The sequence below is a fragment of the Crassostrea angulata genome, chromosome 4 (genome assembly GCF_025612915.1).
Source record: "Crassostrea angulata isolate pt1a10 chromosome 4, ASM2561291v2, whole genome shotgun sequence".
In the NCBI taxonomy this organism is placed as follows: Eukaryota; Metazoa; Mollusca; class Bivalvia; order Ostreida; family Ostreidae; genus Magallana; species Magallana angulata.
Genome location: NC_069114.1, coordinates 20,794,103 through 20,805,210, shown reverse-complemented (window position 1 = coordinate 20,805,210; position 11,108 = coordinate 20,794,103). Strand labels below are relative to the sequence as shown.

Below are 11,108 nucleotides of genomic sequence, written 5' to 3'. Positions count from 1 at the left end.
TTGACTGCGTTAATTTCTTTTTTGGGGGCATTGACCATAATGAGTGAGAGGTATGAGTGGCCGTTTTGATATTTATAGTCATTCAGTGGTACATATATCACTTATACAATAGGTGATACTACCTATTTAAAGGAGAAATATCACCTACAGTTGAAGTTCAGTATCTCGAACACCAATATCTCGATTACAATGGAATTGTCGGAGTGATTACAAGTCCAAACCACTTATTTTTTTAAGTATTTTACCTTCGATATATTGAAGTTTTTAAACAGTGATAAAACATTCACCCTTGATATCGTGAATACTCTGATATCTCGAATTTTAAAAGAGTCCTCATCACCTCGAGAAAAAGAAGTTTGACTGTATTTACCGTAGATTTTAAAAGACCTGTATTAATAAGTGATTCTACCTGCTTGAATAAGATGATGCCTGCATCACCAATTTGATATATCATGTGATATCCTTCATTCAAATAGGTGATATAATATTGGCGCATTTCACCCCTTGATATTTCAACTGCACTGAATAAGGATAAAACAATCCTTATAAAATAAATCTGACGGCCACTAACGCAAAGACTGTAATTTTATAATGTTTTCTCAGCGGTTGATTATCATACTACAGGTATTTACAAAATCTACAGAACTGAATTTGATAGAAGAATCTCCTGACTTGTTAAACTTCAAAGTCATATGTAGTACTGTTTCACCATTGGTAGATCAAGAGAAACTTAAAATTTGCAACATTATAGAACGTTCTATTTTCTGCACCAAGAGGAAATAACTAGAGATGACACCAACATTTTTTTTTTCAGAAGACATGATGATTTGCAGTTAATTAACCCGTTCCCTGGTCGAGTCTTACCCAGATCAAACTGAACCTTACAGTTAACCCGTTCCCTATATATAATTATGTTAGTCTAACCCAGATGAAACTGTACTTGAGAAGCCAGCTTGTATCTAAGCTGTAGAGGTCAACTCTTCATAGCAGACTTGTACCTTACAAACTTTTCAAATTAGTTATTGTCTAATGATTTCACGTATTACGCTCACCTTACTCCTTATCATATACATCTGCATTTCATACATTAATTTAAAAAAAAGGGGGCACTTAAAGTCTTGTAACGCGGCCGTTTTTGATAAATTTCAGACCGACATAAAAATAAACAAAATATAAAAACTTGACACCATAAACATTAAACAAATAGTTATTTAGTTGCGTGATAAATTAAACTTGAAATATAAGTCTTCGTGATTAAACGTCACCTCCTCGTTGGTGTAGCTCATCCAATGATTAATCCAGCATCGGAGCACATAGGATGATGGATATCTCTAACTTGCATAGATACATTAAAGATTAGTTCTGTATCAAAGTATTCTTGCAAGCAAGCATTTGATTTAAAAAAATACAAAGTAAGATACATGTAAAAGCAAAACTTTTCGATCATATTTATACCAAATAAAAAAATGTTTAATGTAATAAATCAAAGACTTGGTTTTTTATAGCCTTCAAACATTACATTATACGTATGTCATTTAGAATCAAAAATAGTTTACGTTTTTTATAAAATAAAAGAATTGTTTGTTTAATGGATATTTGAAAAGTCTTAACTAAAAGTCTGATTTGCGCGTAATACGAAAAAATTGAGTTTGTTTTAACCTATAGTACAGCTTGTCTTATCATTATGAAAATATAATATTTAAGGAATGAATTTAATTTCTACCTATGTTATACGATATAACTTGGGGCAGTTTACGCTTTATAAACCGCGAAGCGGTTTATAAAAAGGCGTAAACTGTTCCAAGTTATGTTATACTCGTATAACATAGGTAGAAATTAAATTTATTCCTTATAATTTAATTTTCTTCTATCTAAATTAGACAATAAGGCCCATTAATTATAGTTAAAATATGTAAATTTGTACAAAATTTAAACGTAACGTCAAGCAGATTTTAATTAAAATACGTTTCACACGCGCGTCTTATTGTGACGTAGGCAAGTTATGTTATACGATATATATGAATTTGTTTAGCCAATCAAATGAGACGTTACAATCAGAATTAAATTATACATATATGTTTAAAGTGCCGATAGCGATCAAGTTACTCCCCTCCCCTTATCCCCCACCAAAGATAATCAAAATTTCCGTTTTTATATGTTCCTCATTTATAGAGATATCTGTTATGTTTTTCGGAATCTGTCGGGTGCCGGTAAACGGAGCATCGCTTGACTTTTTGGCGTCAAGAATTTACGAAAACTGCCGAACGTAAATCTGATCGAATAAAACCGCGTCCAAAACGCATTCAGTGACGTCATAATAGTTGTCCAAGAAACAACGTAAACTACATTACGTTTGCTTCAAAATTGAAAGTTGGTACGGTACAGTATATTTATACACATGTGATTTGAAACCTGTTCAAAATGGAAAAAGCTTATTGGCGAAGAAAACTGCCACCAGGTTTTCAGTTTTGGATGGAAAATTTGGGCAGAAGCGTTGTCTATGCACAGCCAGACAATATATACGAGCATGCAGCAAAATACTTGGAAGAAAAGCTGATGGAGAGAAATATGGCTCTGGAGAGATTGCCAAAGAACTCTTATCTACAAAAACTCGCTCTAAAAAAGAATGGAAGAAAATCGGAAAACGACGCAGTATCCAAAGATGACGAAAATGAGGCAATTTTACGAGTGGATGATGCAAAAGCCGACAGTGCACATACTTTTCAAGCGAAAACATCATTAAGGGAGCAAAATGCCAAATCTTTGGGTGCAATTACTTCTAAAGACATTCCAAGTTCATCACAACTTCAAAGAACTGCTGGAGATGAGAGTGGTAGGGAAACTCCCGTTGAAGTCTCAAACGCCGTCGCGAGAACTCTTCAAGTTGCTCAAGAACAAAGAGCAGACGATACTGCAGTCATGGAAGAGCAAGCGGAGACCGAGAGCCAGGAAGATGCCCATGCAAGTCACGAAAAAACTCTGCTGCTTGAATCTAGCCAGGTAAAAGTTTCCGATCAGGATTTAACGAATGGGAAAGGAAGCTCAGGTACAAACTCGGACGATGCTCAATCAGTGGCATACTCAGAAGAAAATCAAGATTCAGGTAAAAATGATTTGAAAGATGAAGATATAAAAAACAGCTTTAGTAAACGAGATGATGAAGTAGAAAATATTGTTGCTTCTGACACTAAAAGCACTGAGCAACGAAAGTCTGTAAGTAACACAGAGAAGCCTGCTGATATTACGGCAACCGAAAAAGAACCATCAATATCTGAAGAGGAGTCTGTCGTTCCTCAGGAACCAATGCCAGATTCCAGTCCAGTTGTTCCTGCTGCTGAATCTGGTCCAGTTGTTCCTGTTGTAAAATCTGGTCCAGTTGTTCCTGTTGTTGAATCTGGTCAAATTGTTCCTGCTGCTAAATCTGGTCCAGTTGTTCCTGTTGTTGAATCTGGTCCAGTTGTTCCAGCTGTTAAATCTGGTCCAGTTGTTCCTGTTGTTGAATCTGGTCCAGTTGTTCCTGTTGTTGAATCTGGTCCAGTTGTTCCTGTTGCTGAATCTGGTCCAGTTGTTGATGCCGGGCCAATTGTGCCTTTTGTCGAGGGCGGCCCAGTTGTTCCAGTCGCTGAATCTGGTCCAGTAGTTCCCGCTGATGAATCCGATCCAGCCGCCAAATCCGGTCCAGAAATGTCCGTCGCTGAATCTGATCCAGAAGTTCCAGCTGCTGAATCTGATCCAGTAGTTCCAGATGCTGTGTCTGATCTAGTTGTTCCAGCAGTTGACAAGGCAGCTGAATCTGTCCCAGTTGTGTCTGCAGACGAGTCTTTCATCGGAGAAGAAGAAGTGGTTGTTGAGACCAAAACCATAGCTGAACAGGAATCCTCACAAACGGCAGATACTGCAGACAAAGAGGATAGCAACGAGGAGGAACAGACGGTGGAAGTAGGAGCAGTTAGCTGTAGCGTGGAAGCCATCGTTACAACGGAGGAAGAGAGCCAGCAAAATTGTGAGGCAAAGGGTGATGAAACAGAAAACGGCGGAGAGGGAGCGGAACATGCCGAAGAGCATCCAATGGAAGATAGGAAAGACTCCCATCAGGCTGTAATGAATCCAGCGGAAAGCGCTGGAAGGGTAGACGAAATTGCGCAAATTGCAGATTCACTAGACATTATTACACACCATGAGGAGGAAGTTAAAGATGGGGTCGAATCTTTTGCGGCTGAATCAGAGCCGTTAGAGAAAGTGGTTCAACCTTCAGAGGAAACGAAGTCTCCCGTCGTAAGAACAGAAAGTGGTACCGACACTCAAGAAAAAATCACAGAATCTGCAGAAATCGCTGAAACATCGGGAGAGACGGAGGTCGAAGGTTCTGAGGCCAGAGAAGGATCAGGCGGAAATGCAATAAATGCCGCAGTAACCGTAGAGAACGGGGAAAGTAAAATAGGGGATTCCACAAATACCGACACGGAGAATCCAACAGAAACCAACAAGGACGCTCCTACAGTGGAAGATCAGTTAACAGAGGATGGTACCACCGCGAGCAAAGAGGATCACACCGCGGAAGTTCCCGCGGTGGCGGAGTAGTCCTCGTCCCTGTCCATCGAAATATTGTGAATTTTGAAAAACTTTGTGGACATGTTTCTTGCACATTGGTAATCATACAAATACGACATTTGTTTTCCGTCAATTTCCAGAATCTTAGTATATTTCATTTCCACTCAAAAAATCGGTAGACATGATACTGAAATAAAAAAGAAAACATCTAATGGTCTATAGGTTCGCTTTTTTTCATGCAATGCACGTATAAATTCCATGCATGTTTGTTAAAATATTTATTATTTTAATTACTTGTTTTTCGTCCTTCTTCAATGTATTCATCATCTTCAGCATGTGTTTAATTAACTTTTTTTTTTATTCAAATGCATGTATTTTTTTTACAGTAATAAAGCATATGGGTATTTTTAAAAATGTCTCTTTTCTGATAATCAATTCGTACACATGTATGCAAAAGCATTAGAGTAAGATTCGAAGCAAAATATACGATAAAGAAATAAAAATTTTATTTCCAAAATATTATTAGGGAAACATATTCGCTTAAAGTGTTTAATAAATATAAAAGCAATTGGTTTTTTATCTTAGATTTTTTTTAACTTTGCATGGTCAAAAGTAAAATCATTCATTTAAGTCGGGAATAAATTGATTGGGCTGTTTTGACCGTTATTCAAGCAGACCGGTAATTTTTAAATTTGAACATATATAGAGGGGAAGTCAAATATGTTAATTTTGACTTGGATCTAGGAATTATGATTTGATACTTTAAATGCACGTTACTAAGACGATGGACTTAACAAAAGAAAGTTTGATAAAAATTTTGCAGAAATTGACATACATTTTCAATGGTGAAACCGACCTTCTGAATAAAAAGTGAAAAAATGGTATATAAAACTAAATGAAAATCAATTAAGGTTGTATAAATATCTTGAAGCGATTAATAAAGTTGTAACTCATTAAAACTTATAAAACACTTTTATTATCAAGTTATTGTAAAATTAATATTTTTAAAAGTACGTTATGAAAAGTGTTGTAATATTGTATTTATTTTTGTTAATTTTTTTTGAAGCACAATAATTAATTTAATACAAAGTCTGATGTCAAATATTAAAATATTTTCCTCGGTGCGAGAAATCCGGAATTTTTAGCACCCCAGTCGTGTTAAAATTTTAGGCTGCAATCTCCATATCCGATTTTTTTAAGACTGAAACTGGAAAAGGTGAAGAAATGGGTGTTTCAGAAATCAAAGACGAGTCGGCACTTCAAAGCCTGTTGTCATCAGCCTCAAAGTAAGAACATTCTTTTCTTGAAAGGCATGAATATGAGAGGAAAAAAATCCTTGATTACACGTAAAAGTTTAGATACTTATAATAATCACGTTTTTTTATCAGTACTATTCTCTTCAAAGAGAATGATGTGGACATGCATAAGGGCTTCGCCTTTCAACTTCTATTAGACATATAGTTGTCTGTTACAGAACTGAAAATGTTACTAAGTTGGGTGAAGTGAAGCGTCGAATAATTTATATTAATTGCAATTCTTTTTGTTAATTTCGTCTATATTGGTTATTAATTTCATTCAATCTATTCGTCATTTTGATTGTGTCCTGAAAAATAGAAATGTTTGATTGGGTTGTTAACAGTTTCAATTAAATTCAGATCAGTAATGAATCTACTGAATGCAATATCAAGTTAGCTGATTTATTCATTGCACACAACTTGTTTTTCATGCTTTAAAATTTACCTTTGTTATGGATTTGCAGTCAACTGGTGGTACTGCACTTTTCAGCAGCATGGGCTCCTCAATGCAAACAAATGAATGAAGTCATGGAGGAACTCTCTAAAGATTCCCAGTATAATAATGTACAGTTTGCTAAGGTAAAACAATTGTTACTTGTAATTTTTCCTGGCACAATATATTTATTTTCAGCACTGTATTTATGAATTTAATATGTTTTACGGTGCTACCGTTCTGGCGAGCGCAGCAAGAATTACACATACTGTACCTTGCATCATTGCATTGTCAACTTATAGTTTTATTTAGGTATCAACGAACGTCAAAGAATTTTTGAGAGAGTATTGCTCTACAATAAGTATGCCAAATGTACTAATTTTAATGGTTATGATATATACAGCGCAACCCCCTACCCAAAGAGAGAGAGAGAGAGAGAGAGAGAGAGAGAGAGAGAAAGAGAGAGCCCGGTACCTGTTTGTAGGTGTGTAATTTCCCACTTTTATTTAATGGTATGACTATATGCAATATCTACATAATTTTTTTACCTGTTTATTTTTTCATTTTATTCCTTTTTATTTAGTTCAAAATGTCCTATTGTTTATTTCCTCCCTACTCATATACTTACCTGCCTACTGCACGGTACATGCATGCACAATTACTTTAAAAATGGATCGACATGACAGTAAAGTATGGCCCTTGCTAGTTTATATATATATATAAAATCTCTATATTAAAAAAAGATTAAAAACAAATCATATGTCAATGAGGCAGGTATCGCAGACTATACTGAAATAGCCAGTACACTCATTACAGATGTTTGATCCACCTCTAAATTTTTCGCGGGAAATATAACGCGAGTGCACTGTGACGTCATCCATGACTTTGTTCGTCTTTGTTTACGTTTCTCGACTCAATACGAAGGTATGGAAGCATGTAACAAATCTTTTGAGTCTCGCCAAAGCATATGCGGTACTCAAAACGTGTCTTCAAACTTTAAGTCACCGTAAATTACGAGTTAAAAGTCAGCCATTTTTGGCATAGCACCACGGGTGTAAACATTAGAGAGCATTATGGGACGTAGACAAAAAATTTTGTTTGATGAACTGTAGGTTTAGCTCGTTCTTTTTCCCGCGCACACTGGTTCTTAGAGCTCGCTTCGCTGGCCGGCGCTGCGCGCCGGCGAGCTGCGCTTGCTATAAATACATGTAACTATGTAAATTCTGACTATGATATAATGATAAAATATAATGGTTTAAACAATTCATTCATGTGCAATTATGGTACAGTGCACATGGTGTAAAAAAACTAAGATTGCTATTTATATGATACAGTGTAAGGAAGTGTATGGTTTGTAACTTCAAAAGTTAATTAACTACCGAGTAATTTGATATAAATTTGATTTAAATTTGATTTAAATTTTTGATTTTAATAAAGTTGGAAGCTGAGGATGTACCAGAAATCTCTGAGAAATATGAAATAACAGCAGTACCCACATTTATATTCATCAAGGTAGGGTTTTTAAAGCCCATATTTTTGCTTAAAAAGGTTTTCAAATCATAATTAATTTTATATCTCTCCTTATTATGGCACAAATCCATATTTTTTAAGATGTGGCAGATGAATACAGTTAGCTTAAAATAAGGTATACTGTAATAAGATATATAAGGTAGCTAAACACTTTAAATCTTGTTCATAGTGATGTTGATTGCATTGGTATTGGTTTTAAACCCCTCATATAATTCTTGGGTCACAGAACAAATCCCAGGTGGACAGAATTGATGGTGCCAAAGCGGCAGATCTGACAAAAAAAGTAAAACTTCTGTGTTCAGGACAAGGGGGCGTGCCACCGCCAGCGGAAGACAAGAAGCCAATTCAGGTAACTATTTATTTGGTATATCTTGTAAACGTTTCATTTATCAATGACTGAAAACTCGTTTTAAAGAATTTACAATAACTTTCTTTAATAAAAATCCTCTGGGAAATATTTGAAGTGTGTTTTAAATCACACCAAAGATTTTTGTTTACATAGTTAACACATTTATTAAAAATGTACCCTGTACAAGTCCCCAGTTTTTTCTGTAAATAAAAAAGAAAAGAATAACAACAGAATACTGCTCAATTTTGTAACTAGAACCAGTATATATATGTTTCTAGGATACAACTACATGTAAATATATTTTATTGTTAACATAGGATTTAAACACCAGGCTGAAAAATTTGATCAACTCTGCACCAGTCATGCTATTTATGAAGGGAGACCCAGAGCAACCGAGATGTGGTCAGTACCAAGACTCAAGTGTATCCATTACATATTGTCTGAAATATGCTTGTTTAAAAAAAATAAAATCTTCAAGACTGACAAGGGTTGTAAAAAATTTGCTTTTATATTGTACAGGTTTCAGTCGGCAAATCACACAGCTACTGAAAGAACGAGGAATCAAATTCAGTTCTTTTGATATCCTGCAAGATGAAGAAGTCAGACAAGGTAAGCACAAAATACTTCTTTGCTATTCAAATGAGCATAGGAAATCATGTTGCCATCTCCTCGGAGATTCACAAAAAAAGTTGTAGAATTGTAAACTGAAAAAAATAATAACTTTTTATAAATAAATAAATAGTTATAAAATAAAATGGCAGTTTCATTCATGATGAATATGTATTTTGCTTGCAAGTACTTGTGATAAAATAATGTTAGATTTACTGGTATGTGTAAAAAGTCTCGGATGTTTTATAAGGATTGAAGACATATTCCAACTGGCCCACATATCCACAACTTTACGCAAATGGAGAGCTGATAGGAGGGGTGGACATTGTGAAGGAACTAATCGAGTCCGGGGAACTGGAGGCCCAGCTACCAAAACAAACCAGTCTGGAAGACAGGTGCACTCATAACTAAATCTCATTTTCTAAATTTGCAATTATTTTTTTTTTGAATGAACTGGACCAACTGAAGAGCGAAATGTTTATATCTGCAAGAACTTTCTCTAAGGTCAAGAGGCCATCCATTATTTTTCTACATGTACATTTGCTTAGATTTACTGTGTAACTAGACATTAAAACAAACCAATGTGCTTTTACCCTGTATTCATGAGGAAGAAACGTTGAAGTGGAGAATTTTATAATGCATGCATTGCTTTCATCCTCTTCACTTCATACATTTACGAGAGATAAAACCAGTTAAAATGGAATGAGATGGCTGCTAATTTAATCATTCCACTCAGTATGATTCCAAACTCTTCAGTTGCTTTACACGATAATGAAACAAACATAACAAATGCTTTACTACAATAAGATTTACTTGTACTTACTAAAAGAATATTGTTTGTCTTGTAAAATTTTAGATTGAAGGGTCTGATCAACAAATCAGATGTCATGTTATTTATGAAGGGTGATCCCGACACCCCCCGCTGTGGATTCAGTAAGCAGACGACAAGCATACTGGCTGATACTGGGTAGGTTGAAAACAATGTACAAAGTGAATTTCATATTACTGTAATCTTATTAAACTGTTAATAAACATTAAAAACCAGTAATACTAAAAATTTATTGTTAGGTTGTTTTCAAACTTCAAAGTGTATACATCGTAACATGTGTTTGCGTAACTACTGTGGAATCGTTAGATTTCATGGTGGCTCAATTTTCGTGGAATTCGTGGGTACCTCGCATCCATGAATTAACATGCTCCACAAATTAATAAATTAGGGTATTTCCTTTATAGGCTTAAGAAAATACACAAAATTACGTCCCCACCAACCTGTAAAATTTAAGCAATCCACGAAAATTTGCCCCCACAAAATTTAATGATTCCACAGTATACTAGAAAATTAAACTATTGACTGTTGAATTTGCAGCGTGAAGTATGATACCTTTGATATTCTTTCTGATGAGGAGGTAAGACAAGGTTTGAAGAAGTATTCTAATTGGCCGACTTATCCCCAACTGTATGTTAAAGGAGAGTTGATTGGTGGATTAGACATCATCAAGGTAAAAGTAATGAAGTAGCGTTACTTCATAAACACAACTTTTTAATATGAATGATTTTATTAATGTAATGATAAACGTAAATTTGTATAGCTGAAATAAAAATGCATAAAATAATAATATGTATGAAATTCAACACTATCACAGTAATATACATGTGTAAACAATGTTAATAATTGTCTGTGCAGATATAAACTCACACTAACAATACATAAAACTATGAGAGTATTTATAGTCGTTATTAAAGATGCAAATTGACTCAAAATTAAAATTTACTATATCCAGATTACGGTACTGTGTAAGAGGATGATTGAATTCAAATATGTAATTTTTTGTTTTCAATTTTTTTTTAGGAATTGAAAGAATCTGGAGAGCTTGAATCTGTATTGAAAGGACAGTAAAACTTATACGCAATGGGAGAGAACTATGACTAGTGCTAGCCAACTCTGTTGTCATTTGTAAAATGATGCACATATATATATATATTAATGGTTATGTCATTTACACATGATTGGTATGTGCATTCTGTATCAAAATGTTGAAATATGGTCTGTTCATGATATTCCACTTAAAAAATAAATGGAGCTTTTAAAAGAAGAAAATGTAGTTGTGTGTGTTTTTTTATTTGGGGGGGGGGGGGGGGGGGATACATCAGCGACATCTATTTATATCCCTGGTTGCATTAATGAATTTTTGTAAACTTTACTCAAATTTTATGTGACAATACAGTGTATTTATTTATATTATGATGAAAAAAAGTTTACAGTGGCTCTTCGTGTTATAAGTCCAAAAAAGACACCTGAGTATAATTGATATTTTGTCCTATAATCAACATCATACGGACT

General features: G+C 34.7%; 2 protein-coding genes across 2 annotated transcripts; both read left to right on the top strand.

The window, feature by feature from the left end:
- Nucleotides 1-2,421: 2,421 nt before the first annotated feature.
- LOC128182151 (uncharacterized) lies at nt 2,422-4,581 on the top strand. Its single transcript, XM_052850763.1, has one exon. The coding sequence runs from the start codon at nt 2,422-2,424 to the stop codon at nt 4,579-4,581; it is 2,160 nt and encodes a 719-aa protein (XP_052706723.1).
- Nucleotides 4,582-5,748: 1,167 nt separating this feature from the next.
- On the top strand, nt 5,749-10,869 carry LOC128180288 (glutaredoxin 3-like). The gene is made up of 10 exons (XM_052848263.1): nt 5,749-5,837; nt 6,311-6,425; nt 7,717-7,791; nt 8,036-8,158; nt 8,476-8,560; nt 8,678-8,767; nt 9,018-9,162; nt 9,624-9,734; nt 10,134-10,266; nt 10,617-10,869. The coding sequence occupies exons 1-10, from the start codon at nt 5,776-5,778 to the stop codon at nt 10,662-10,664; spliced, it is 987 nt and encodes a 328-aa protein (XP_052704223.1). The 5' UTR covers nt 5,749-5,775; the 3' UTR covers nt 10,665-10,869.
- The last annotated feature ends 239 nt before the right edge of the window (nt 10,870-11,108 follow it).

Excerpts from the sequence above, each read along its gene's own strand:
- LOC128182151 (XM_052850763.1), top strand. The coding sequence starts at position 2,422 with ATGGAAAAAGCTTATTGGCGAAGAAAACTGCCACCAGGTTTTCAGTTT.
- LOC128180288 (XM_052848263.1), top strand. The coding sequence starts at position 5,776 with ATGGGTGTTTCAGAAATCAAAGACGAGTCGGCACTTCAAAGCCTGTTG. Across the intron at positions 8,159-8,475 it reads AAGACAAGAAGCCAATTCAG|GATTTAAACACCAGGCTGAA; the intron begins GTAACTATTTAT and ends TTGTTAACATAG. Across the intron at positions 8,768-9,017 it reads AGATGAAGAAGTCAGACAAG|GATTGAAGACATATTCCAAC; the intron begins GTAAGCACAAAA and ends ATGTTTTATAAG.